This window comes from Nematolebias whitei, chromosome 10 (assembly GCF_014905685.2).
Source record: "Nematolebias whitei isolate Nwh7 chromosome 10, NemWhi1, whole genome shotgun sequence".
NCBI classification, from domain to species: domain Eukaryota; kingdom Metazoa; phylum Chordata; class Actinopteri; order Cyprinodontiformes; family Rivulidae; genus Nematolebias; species Nematolebias whitei.
In genome coordinates, this window is record NC_056507.1 from 9,864,295 (window position 1) to 9,875,429 (window position 11,135).

At 46.2% G+C, this 11,135-nt stretch overlaps 2 protein-coding genes across 2 annotated transcripts in view; both read left to right on the plus strand.

Annotated features, from left to right (window-relative positions):
* LOC119416120 (fibroblast growth factor receptor substrate 2) overlaps positions 1-1,762 on the plus strand; it is a 16,214-nt gene extending 14,452 nt beyond the window's left edge. Inside the window, exons 6-7 of the mRNA XM_037683308.1 lie at positions 262-425; positions 517-1,762. Coding sequence (XP_037539236.1) covers positions 262-425; positions 517-1,563 — 1,211 coding nt within the window. The 3' untranslated portion in view covers positions 1,564-1,762. The remainder of the gene's footprint in view (positions 1-261; positions 426-516) is intronic.
* A 3,258-nt stretch (positions 1,763-5,020) lies between these two features.
* Positions 5,021-11,135, plus strand: part of nup160 (nucleoporin 160) — a 14,309-nt gene continuing 8,194 nt past the window's right edge. Inside the window, exons 1-9 of the mRNA XM_037683334.1 lie at positions 5,021-5,199; positions 6,356-6,464; positions 6,553-6,763; positions 9,209-9,655; positions 9,864-10,100; positions 10,367-10,464; positions 10,532-10,616; positions 10,712-10,780; positions 10,856-10,939. Of these exons, the coding sequence (XP_037539262.1) occupies positions 5,109-5,199; positions 6,356-6,464; positions 6,553-6,763; positions 9,209-9,655; positions 9,864-10,100; positions 10,367-10,464; positions 10,532-10,616; positions 10,712-10,780; positions 10,856-10,939 (1,431 nt within the window). The 5' untranslated portion in view covers positions 5,021-5,108. The remainder of the gene's footprint in view (positions 5,200-6,355; positions 6,465-6,552; positions 6,764-9,208; positions 9,656-9,863; positions 10,101-10,366; positions 10,465-10,531; positions 10,617-10,711; positions 10,781-10,855; positions 10,940-11,135) is intronic.

The window sequence follows — 11,135 nt, forward strand, 5'->3', positions numbered from 1 at the left end:
TCCAGTTTGTGATGCAGCTCCTGGGTTCAGGAGGAGGAGTTCACCTCATCCAGTTTGTGATGCAGCTCCTGATTGCCGACCTGCTGCATCAGAAACCTTCACTGTAAACATCAGCATCCAGCAGGGGACGCCGCTGGTCCCCCTCCTGACTCTGAGCGAGCTGAGGGTCATGTGACCTGTGATAGGTTATCTGCTGTTTGTTCTTGCCGTGGAGGTCACATGATGATGATGTCACTCAGATGTGTATCTGTGTGTCTGCAGCTCTGGGATACTCTGTACCCACGGTGCCTAACGGGGTGAGTCGACTGCCCTCAGTGGGTGAGGCGCCATCTCACCCATCCACCCGTCACCCGTCTGTGGCCAGCACTCGCCTTCCGTCTGTGGGGGAGGAATCTACACACCCACTGCTGGTGACAGAAGAGGCGGTAAGATCACCACACATCATCTGATGTTCACCTGACCTGTGAGACGATGTTCTGTTTGGTCCTCTGACTCATATGACACTTTGTGTATCAGGTGCACACCTACGTGAACACCACAGGGCTTCTGGAGGACCAGCCCAGCCCACTCACAGTCACCACTCCCTTGGAGAGCCCCGCCTCACCGCAGGCCCAGGGTCCTCCCACCCCTCCACCGCCTCCCAGAGCCCGGGTGGAGCCTCCAGCACTGCCCACTCAACCAGAGCCCCAAGTGCTCCTGGAGCTTCAAGGAGTGCGCTTTGTGCTGGGCCCGACTCCTGTTCAGAAGCAGCAGATGGAGAAGAGGAGGCAGCAGGAGCTGCAGGAGGCCACTGAGCCCCAAGAGACTGACAGCCCCGCCCAGACCCCCACTGAGGCCGAGGCACCAACCACACACTCCAACGACTCCTCCTCCAATCCATCCACGGCTTCCCGTCGCAACCGCCCGCCACCCCTCACTCCCGACGTACAGAATGTCAACAACTCGGCTCAGCGGCGCACCGCCTTGCTGGACTACGAAAACCTGCCGGTGCTTCCGCCGGTGTGGGAGACCAGAAAACCTAGCGGCGAGGAGGAAGAGAGCACTGAGGACGGCTTGAAGACTCCATCACTCAACGGCTTTTACATCCACACCCCCTACACTTTGCTGCACCAGTCTTACTCCCACCCATTGAACCCTGGGCTATGCGAGCCCTCACACAACTACGTTAACACGGAGAATGTCACTGCGCCTCTGAGCGCGCACCGGCCAGACACGGCCCGCCGCCGTACCGATGGTCCCACCATCTTTAACTTTGACTTTCGCCGGACGCCCCTACTGGGCAGCGCAGAGCCGCCCAAAATTCTCAACTACATCGAGGTGGAGATGGACAGAAGCAGCGGAAACAAAGGTGCATCAGACGGTAGCAACCCCCACACGCCTCGCACCCCAACATCCCCGCTGCCTCCGACCACGCCCACGCGGCGCACCGAGCCTTATGCCCTTATTGACATTGAGCGCACCGCCGCTATGTCCAACCTGCAGAAAGCGCGGCCGCGTGACGACGGCACGTCGCGCAAGACTAGACACAACAGTACGGAGCTGCCGAGCAAGAGCACGGCATGATGTGCACAGAGCCGTGCCTGGACTCCAGACAGACAGGAGAAGTGACTTCCTGTGGTCTCACCTGTGCAGGTGAACTGGTACTATGTAATACCTCTGATGGTGATGATGTCACAGACTGTTTCTCTTATATGGTACACGTCAGTATTACTGAACAACATTCCATTTATCTTTTTGTACGAGTCACTGTGCTGCTGTAAGACAACACAATAAAGGTTCGCTTCTATTGATACTCACTGCAGAGAGCTCCGCCTCCTCACTGAGCACGCTGCCACATCATCAACCTCAATCACAAGAAGTTACATCCATCTTTATCATCATAGACAGGAAGTTGCAGGCAGCCTATAAAATCTAAACTGAATCGAAGTGTGTGTTCATGGAACAAAGATGAGAAAAGTTTACGATAAATTTTCATATGCGAGTTAAGGTTTCTGCTGTGAAGATCAAGAATTTTTATCTGATTTGCACTAAAGACTCAACATATCTACTTCAAATGCTTGCTGTTTTCAGAAAAAATAAATCCTGACATTTTGAGGACCAAAATGTTCACGTTTTGGACTGAGAAGACCAATGGTTTGAGAGGGGGGTGAAGGAAGCCATTTCAGATTTCTCTTGTAAATGAGTCCTCGAGACTCAATGGGATTAACCTGTCTAAATAAAGGTTGAATGAATCTGTAAAACAAGAGAAACCATCTTTAAACAGGAGGTCTCAGATTTCATCTGTTAAAAACCTATAATGCGACTTTAGAACAGTCATTTTCACTCCAATCAAGAACGCTGTTTATGTGACTAGAGTGGCCCATTTGTGAGTCAGACTAAAATACCCTAACAAACTTCTATTATGAGGAGTGAGAGGGCAATCTGCATGTGTATCTAGCTTACAGAACACCTCAACTCGCCTATCTCAAACTCCACACTCCATTCTTTGAGAAAGCTCCTCGGATGAGAAGCAATACAAATTAAGCTACAAAACAAAGTCCAGTTGTTTTGTTTTAAGCCTTTTTTTTTTTTTAGATTTACCACGTCCTGGATGACTGAGAATCTTCCTAATGATGTGTTACAAGTGAAAGTGCCACAAGAATTACTACCGGTAGTCTTTTCTGTAAAAACCTTGCTTTTGTTTTCTCATGTAGCTGCACAGTAATCCTACCATCAAGTTTGGGTTTGGTTTATTTGTCATTAGGGATGGGGACGATCCAGTATCGGCCTTTGATACCAGCATAATTTACGTATCGGATTTTTCCGATCCATGATGCATGTCTGTGTCTGCTGAAGTTTCCATGTGAGTCCCTGCCGGCTGCTCTGCAAGTGAGAAGGGGTTCTCTGCAGACCAAAAGTGGGCGTTTCTAGAGCGCAAACACTGATTGGCTAGCTGTATTTGCTGGCTCTTTAGGTAAGTTACTTCAACTCTTTTTTTAAAACTGAAGGTTTCTAAGAAACGGCGTTCTATCTGCTGTCAAACACAAGAAGATTCTCTTGTTCTTGGGTTGTCGGCAGCACCTGACACAGGTTGGCTTGAGGTCTGGGTACAATGAAATATGAAGCATCTGAAGTGAAACCTCCCATTTGTCAAAAAGTCTGGTCTCAATTAAAGATTGTAAGTCCTGTAATGAGATCAAACAAAAGCTAAAAAACAAAAATTGCTCTTTTAGAAGTGTTCTTCTATGAAATCTATTCTATGAAAGGAGCTGAAACATGGAGTAGGGTTGACCCTTAAAATGTGAGACAGCTGAGGAAGTTGACCGTTAAACAGAAATACCTGCTCCAGTTGCAGAAATCTTACAGAAACTGACAATCACTCATCTGCAGTGACTGCTTTAAAAGGTTGAACTAGAAAATGTGAAGTTAAAAGAAACATCCTGTGTCCCAAAGCCAGTTTAAGTATCATTATTTTGGTTGCTTTTTTTTTTTATTCATTCATTCAACCTTTATTGAGACAGGTTAATCCCATTGAGCCTCGGGAGACTCATTTACAAGAGACCTGATTTCTTAAAGCGTGATGACAACAGTGGATAACGACGACGACAATAGACAGTCATAAAATAGGCATACAAGTTTCTTTTTTCTTTTTTTTACAAATCAAAACAAAATGGCAACCAAAAGGACAATCACAAGGAATAGTAGCAAAAAACAGCTGGATTATAAGACGATTTAGAAAACTTAAAAACAGGAACATGTCTGCATTGGCTTTTGCCAGGAACTTAGCAGATGTTTGAAGCCACTTAGAGAGGTCAAGGCCGAGAGCTTCAGATCTTTTTGATATTTTTAGATATTCCAGGAAACAAGTGCGGCATAGGGGAAGGCCCTTTTGCCTAGTTCAGTCCTCACTGAGGGAACACTGCATGTAATAATGTCCTGAGAGCGCACGCTGTAGCTGCACTTGCGCAGAGACATGTAGGAGGAGATGTGTGAAGGCAACAGAACGAGAAGTGATTTAAAGATGAAAATGTACCAATGGAAGAGTCTGCGTGAGGTTAATGATGACCAGTTAATAGGGTGCAGTGATGGGTACGGTAGTTGCAGCCGGTTATGAATCTAAATGCTCCATGATAAGCAGCATCTGCAGAGTGCTTGTAGGAGCGTTCATATAGACAATTCATTCATTCAACCTTTATTAATGTCACCGTAGTCAATGGAGGGAAGGAAAGTCGCAGTTACAAGGCATTTTCTAGTGTTCAGAGTTAGACAGGATCTACTTCTGAAAAAGAAACCCAGTTTAACTTTAAGTTTCTTTACTAGGTTTTCCACGTGAGGATTAAAGGAGAGGTGCGAGTTGACCAAGATACCCAAATATTTGTAGGAATCGACAAACTCAACAGGGATACCATTTGAGGATAAAATCAGAGGAAGAACTCCTGGGACCAACTTCCTGTTTGAAAAAAAAGCATCCCTTTGGTTTTATTGGATTTAGGGCAAGTTTGAGACGGAACAAATCTGACTGGATCATGTCAAAGGCGGATTGCAAAAGCTGTAAAATCTTAGCAACTGTTTTAGCTCGACAATAAACAACTGTGTCATCAGCACAGAAATGTAAGGGTGCATCAGGGATGCTCTGACTACCTTTGTAGATTGTAAAGAGGGTGGATCCTAAGACTGAGCCTTGTGGTACATCATTGTTGACTATTAAATAACTGGAGGAAATACCATTATGTTGAACACATTGCCTCCGATCTGAAAGACAGTTAGAGAACCAACCAATGGTGTGATCTGAGAAACCAATTTCTGAACTTATGACACAATATGTCTTGCTCCACAGTGTCAAAAGCTTTAGATAGTTTGACAATCACTGCTTAGATTGCCAAAGACACGTTTAGGTAACAAAATTTTAATCAAGTTGAATTTAAACTTTTTTTTTTAATAATATTTAATTTACAGTATACAGTAACGTACAGGCTAAATGATACCCCTGTACTGTACACAGATTACACGTATGACCTCCCCATTATGGCGGCGTTGTTTACGTAAAAAGCGGAAGTCCGGCTGGGCTGCGCAGTGCAGTAGGTTTGAAAGCGCAGCGCGCGCAGCTTCGCGGTGGATCTGAGGAGAAGATGGCGGCGGTGTTGGAGCGGAGCTTCGTGGAGTTCTGCGGGTTCGAGCGGGAAGCGGAGCGGCGGTTCCGAGAGATCACTGTAAACCCAGGTGAGCGCGAGACCAGATCACAGTCGAAACCTTACGTTACTTTAAAGTTACAGTTCCGCTACCAGTCCAGGACTCCTCGTGCTGATGCTAACAACAGCTAGCCGGTCATTTAGCTGTTCTCGTGCGTGCTCACGCTTGTTTTCGTTGATTGTGTGAATGTCCCACAGCAGGTATGTCAGCATGTGCACCTGTCCAGGTGAGATTGTGGTGCGCTGTCGCTAGTTCCCGTGACTTGGCAGGCGTTTAAACGGTAATAATTGAGTTACTGGCTCGTGCTTCCATTATCGGACGCACCAGATTTCGTTTAAAAATGGTCTAATTTAACTTTCTGGCTGTAACTGCCGGTCAATATAACAGCATTTAGAGTTTTTAAAGGGCTTCAACCTGACTCCTGATGTCTTCTAAATGACGGCGTCTCATGGTGTTTGTCAACTCAGTTCAGTTTGTTTATATAGCTTCTGTTCACAGCAAAAGTTGTCTCAATGAAAGAAATAGTTCAAGTCAGTTTCACAACACAGTACGTTATGAAACGCCAACAAGTTAAGAAAACGACCTGCAAACTGGAATGACCTCAACATTACTGGAATTAGGAGGATGGGAAAGAGACTCGGATAAAAAGGAAGTGGTCCAGGTGTGTATGTGAAGAAAGATGATGATCACAATAAAACGTTAATAAAGATGAGTGGAGCGAGTAGACAGCAGCAGAGTGATGAGATGGGACTCAGTTTGTCCTCCAGCAGTCAACTGAAGTAAATTAAAGCACCTGTTTAAGCTAATTTAATGGAAATGCTGAATTTCTGACTGTTGATTAAAAATATACACACTTTTTTAGTACTGTTTGTGCAGCATTTTCTTTTACGTGCAGCTGAAATGTCTGTTTTACCACTTAAGATAAAACAAAGATGTTGAAGTTTGAAGCTGCTGCTTCAGCTGAAACATTCCTGGAGTCCAGAAAGCTTTTTCTTTCCTGGAACATGAAGGAAAATAAGTCCGTCTGTAATAACAAAAATATGTTTGATTTGGTTGAGATGAACTCTGATCCTCCATCACAATGTCTGCTTTCAGCTCCCAGTTTTCTCCTGTCGGGTTCAATAACGGCAGCGGTGTCAGAGCTGGACTCTGTCACCATGAATAAATCTGTACTTCCTGTCTGCAGGTGTCAGTGCTCCTCCAGGTGGGCTGAAGTACGCGGACAGCGCTGGAGCATTTCACTATGAGGAGAGCGGCAAGTTGCTGTCTGTTACCAGCAACCGGTTCATCCACTGGTGAGTCTGCAGCCACCGTAACATCCTCCGAGTCCGTCAGGCGGGTCGTATTGGAACCGTTTTGAATCGGAGCCCACTGCGCTTGCAGGTCGACATCAGGTGACTCTGTGCAGCTGGTGGAGCAGTCTCTGGATACCAACCTCCTGAACAACTCCGTCAGGCTAAAGTTCAGCCGCTGCAGTGCTCTGCCGGGAGGAGTCAGCATCCAGGAGACCCTGAACAATGTCATCATCCTCATCTGCACCGATCAGAGCGTCCACAGGCTGGTGCTGCCACACCCGGCGCGCATGTACCGCAGCGTGAGTCGCCCTCCGTCAGAAAGTTTCCACCTGAATGATGTTCAATGTCTGTTTACAGACTGGTACTGACGGCGCTGCCTGCAGTCCGCTGACATTTAGTTTATCAGAGGCTAGAAAAAACAATTTATCATTTTATAAAGATTAAAAGTGATCTGTTTGCTGTGTGTTCGCTTATTCATTAGGGACTAAAAGAAACGGTTCATTCTATAAAGATTAAGGATTAAAAATTGATCAGTTAGCTGTTGTTTATTTATTAAAGACTAAAAGTAAAAACTGCTTATTTTATAAAAATAAAAAAGAGCTGTCATTTGATTGTCTGCTGTGGTGGAGCGAAGAGGCGAATTGGAAATACCATCCGTCTATGTTGAGAGCGTGATAACTTGGAGCGTAGAGGGGATTGGGCCCCAGACTCTGGACCAACCTGCCCATTGATATTCATTCTATATTTATACAGTCTTTTTTTGTTGTTGTTGTTGCTATGTGTCGTATGTTTATGACAAAATTAGTTCTCTACATTTAATCCATCACAGGTGAGATACACCCAGGTGGAGCAGCGGGCAGCTATGTACGTGCCCAGAGAGCAGTTAGGGATTAGGTGTCTTGCTCAAGGACACCAAGACATGTGGGCATGGTGGGAAGTTGAACCTACAACTTTCTGGTCCCAAGTCGGCTGCCCTACCTCTACACCAGAGGTCACTAATAGGCGGACCTCGGCCCGGATCCAGACCGAGCGATGGTTCTGTCCGGACCCGTGCCCGATAAATTCAGGAAAATAGATGATTTTCATGGAGCATTTTTCCAGCGATAGACAGCTTGGGTTCAGAGCCGAGCAGAGACATGGGAGGTGTGTTTTGGAGGTTCACTCTTCTTCAGGTGTTACAGTTATAGCGTCACTCAGTTAATGAGCCAATCAAATCTTTTGTTTTTCCTGCACGGCCGTTGCAGCGAGCTCTCCCCAGAGAAGAGTTGAGAAGGAGCAGTGAGGCAGAGACGGCATGTCGTGCTCCAAAATAAGCAACGTTGATGCTGAAAACTGTTTTAAAGATGAATGGACAGAGAAACTTATGTTCATTCTTCCAGCAGGCAGTTCAAAACCTGTTTGCTTCATATGCTCCGAAATGGTTGCATTAATTGAAAGTGGCAACGTGAAGCGCTCTTCATCTCTTTTGAGCAACGTTATTGGATGAAGTCCGAGCAGTAAATTAACCGAACTGCAAGCCCCGTATGACAGACCCACCCTCCTCATCACAAATACTTTTCCAGCCCAGCGGCGTGCTGAATGTTCACTCAAGGTGTCGTGGATTTTGGGGCAACATAAAAAAACATTTGGCGACGGGACAGTCCTGAAGGAGCGCTTAAATGCTGTTGCTGAGACTTTTGATGGAAAACAAAAAGATGAGATGTGTGGGAAAAAAATCAAACAAATCCTGATGTGAGCTTCAGCAGCAAGCAGAAAATCATAAATATTAGCAGATGATGTGCTGGCACAGCTGCAGCTGTTCAGAGTCATCGATGAGTCTACAGATGTTACTGATAATGCTACATGAGAACGGCTCTGATTCCATTCTAACCACCAAGATTTAATTTACTAACAGGACAGTCCCATGTCCATTTCTCTCATTAAGAAAAAATAAATAATCGAAAGAGAAAAGGTGTGTTACCGGTAAATGCTCTGTTTTCAGTTTATTTCCTAAAAAAGCCATTTTTATTTATAGTTTTCTGAAGTGTTTGACTTGAAAACCTAAATGTATATAGGTTGGTGCCTCATAGCAAAAAAAGAGAAAAATGTTTACTGCTCTGTTTACACTTTTTTTATACTAAAAGAGCCACTTTTTAAAATAGTTTTCTGTTTTCTAATGATGTTAACTTTTTTATTTTAAATGTAAACCTTCGATTCTTGGACCTCTTCAGTTTAAGAGGAAAAGGCTTATTAGGCTCTGTTTGCACATTTAAGATGCATTTTATTCTGAGCTTTCTGTTTTAATCTGAAATAAAGGCCCTACATTTATTTGTCTGGGACAACTTTTAAATATGGTAAAAGAGCTAGTTGTTTACTATAAAGTGCAGTTTGTTTACAGTGAATATGTGTAGGTAAGACCAGAAAAGACAGAAGTTGGACTTTTGTTCTGACCTTTTACTAGGAGGAAATTTTAGTAACTGGACCTCAGTGAGTTTTAATGAAATACCTCTGGTCTACACCATCTCAACCCCTCCTTTAAATCTTGCCTGAAAATGTCTTGTTTTAGGTTGTTCTTAGCCTTTTTTATTATACTTGTGGTTTTTAATGTTTGTTTTTTTGTTTCTTTTTTTGCTGATTTCCTGTTTGTAAAGCACTTTGGTCAACTTTGTTGTTTTTAAATGTGCTGTAAGAGTAAAACTGACACTGACGTGTTTCTCTTCGGACCTGTTGTGTCTGTGCTGATGTCATCTGCTGTGTGACGACAGGAGCTGGTGACAGAACGCCACATGCAGTCCATCTTCACCGACGTGATGAAGCTGGATCTGCAGGACCCGGCTCACCACTCCGTCATCCCTGGCTGGGCTGGGCACACAGCCAGTCCCGGCGCCTCGGCGGCCTGGATCAGTTTCCATGGCGACGCCCACTTCGCTCTGGCTTCTCCTGCAGGGGGCATCACCGTGGTGACGCTGCCGCCTCATGACGCTCGGGGTGACCTGGCTGTGCGCGCGCACGTTGAAGCTGTGGGCGTGTCTGTGGTGGAGCTGAAGAGGAGCTCTGTGATTAGCAGGCTCTCCGGCTGGATGCCCACAGCCATCCGAGGTGAGCAGAGCTCGGCGGACCTGGTTCTGAGTCTGGCGGTCCGAGAGCTGGAAGAAGACTCCTTCGTCTTCGCTCTGGGTCAGGACCACAAGCTGCGCATGTGGTCGCTCACGGTGAGTCTCTGATTTCATGGTTGACTGGTCGGTAACAGAACCAGAACAAAACCATCAGAACATGTTCTGTACCGCTCAAAACCAGAGCAGAACTGGGTTCAAAAAGAAAAACGGATCGGATTTTCAGTTTTACTGTCCGACATCATACAGGTTTTAAATAGAAGGTTCTAACGGAACGCTTTTCGACCTTGTTCTTCTGTGTCCTCAGGATCAGACATGTCTCCTGGAGGCAGACATGTTGAAGTACATGCCTGTGTGTAAAGGCGTGAGGCGTCTGTCGGGTCAGGGTCACCGCCTTAAACTGGCCTTCTCGTCCAGAACCGGGCTCTGCCTGTGCGTTTACCTGGCGGTCCCTCAGAGGGGACAGTTCATCGTTCTGCAGCTGGTCGGAACCGACAACAACCACTACAGCCTCGAGCACATCTCCTCGCTATTCAGCACACACGTAAGACCCATGTCACAGCCATGTGGGTTCAGAACCACAGGTCCAAATAGGTCAGTGACCTGTGGGCTCAGAACCACAGTCTGAAAGAAAATAAAATCCTGAGAATTTTGGGGTTCTGTTGGTTTGTTCTGTTGTTGTTGGGTTCTGTTGGATGATTTAATTGTTAGGTTCCCTGGATTTGTGTTGTGGGTTGGTTCTGTTGTTGGGTTCTGTTCATCTGTGACCCGCTGAGGTCCTGGTTGAAGCTGAAGTGGTTCTGTGGACAGGAGACTCTGGTGGACTTCACTCTGACCCCGTCCGATGTCTGGGCCCTGTGGGTGGATGAGTCCAACAACACCCTGGTCAAATACATCAACTTTGAACTGTAAGTTCTGTTCACAGATGGTTTTCACCCAGAAGTTCTGATCCAAACTCAGATTGTCTGTCTACAGCAACACGACGGGCCAGTGGAACCAGGTGTTTGTTCAGCCTCCACCAGAAGAAGAAGTCCCTGTAGGAGTGGACCTGGACCCTCGGGTACGAGCCGTCACAGACCACTGGTTTCACCAGAATTCAGTACGATTGAAAGGCTGGTTCTTATGGCCCAATTTGGGTCTATCTTGTTGTTTTAGGAGACCTACCTGGAGGTTCTGTTCTCTCCTCTGAGGTTCACAGTTTCAGCCATCGTTAAAGCTCTGCAGGTGAGCCCAGCTGTCTGATAAGTGCTGCTTCAGGTGTGTGATCCTGAGGCTTTAAGGTTCTGTGGTCTGTCTCAGATCTTTCGTCGTGGCTCTGAGAAGGTCTCAGATCTGTCCTGGGAGAACCTGAAGAAGGAGGTGACTGTGGCTGTGGAGAGTGAGGTAATGTTTACATTTTCCACAATCCCTTGCTTCTGTCCGGAAGGTTCTCCTCTCATTAACTGCCAGCTCCTTAAGACAAAACATCTAAAATACTGTCCTGTCCTCGCCTGTCCTGCCCCGACCTCTCACCTGTCCTGTCCTGCCCTGATCTCTCGCCTGTCCTGCCCCGACCTCTCGCCTGTCCTGCCCCGACCTC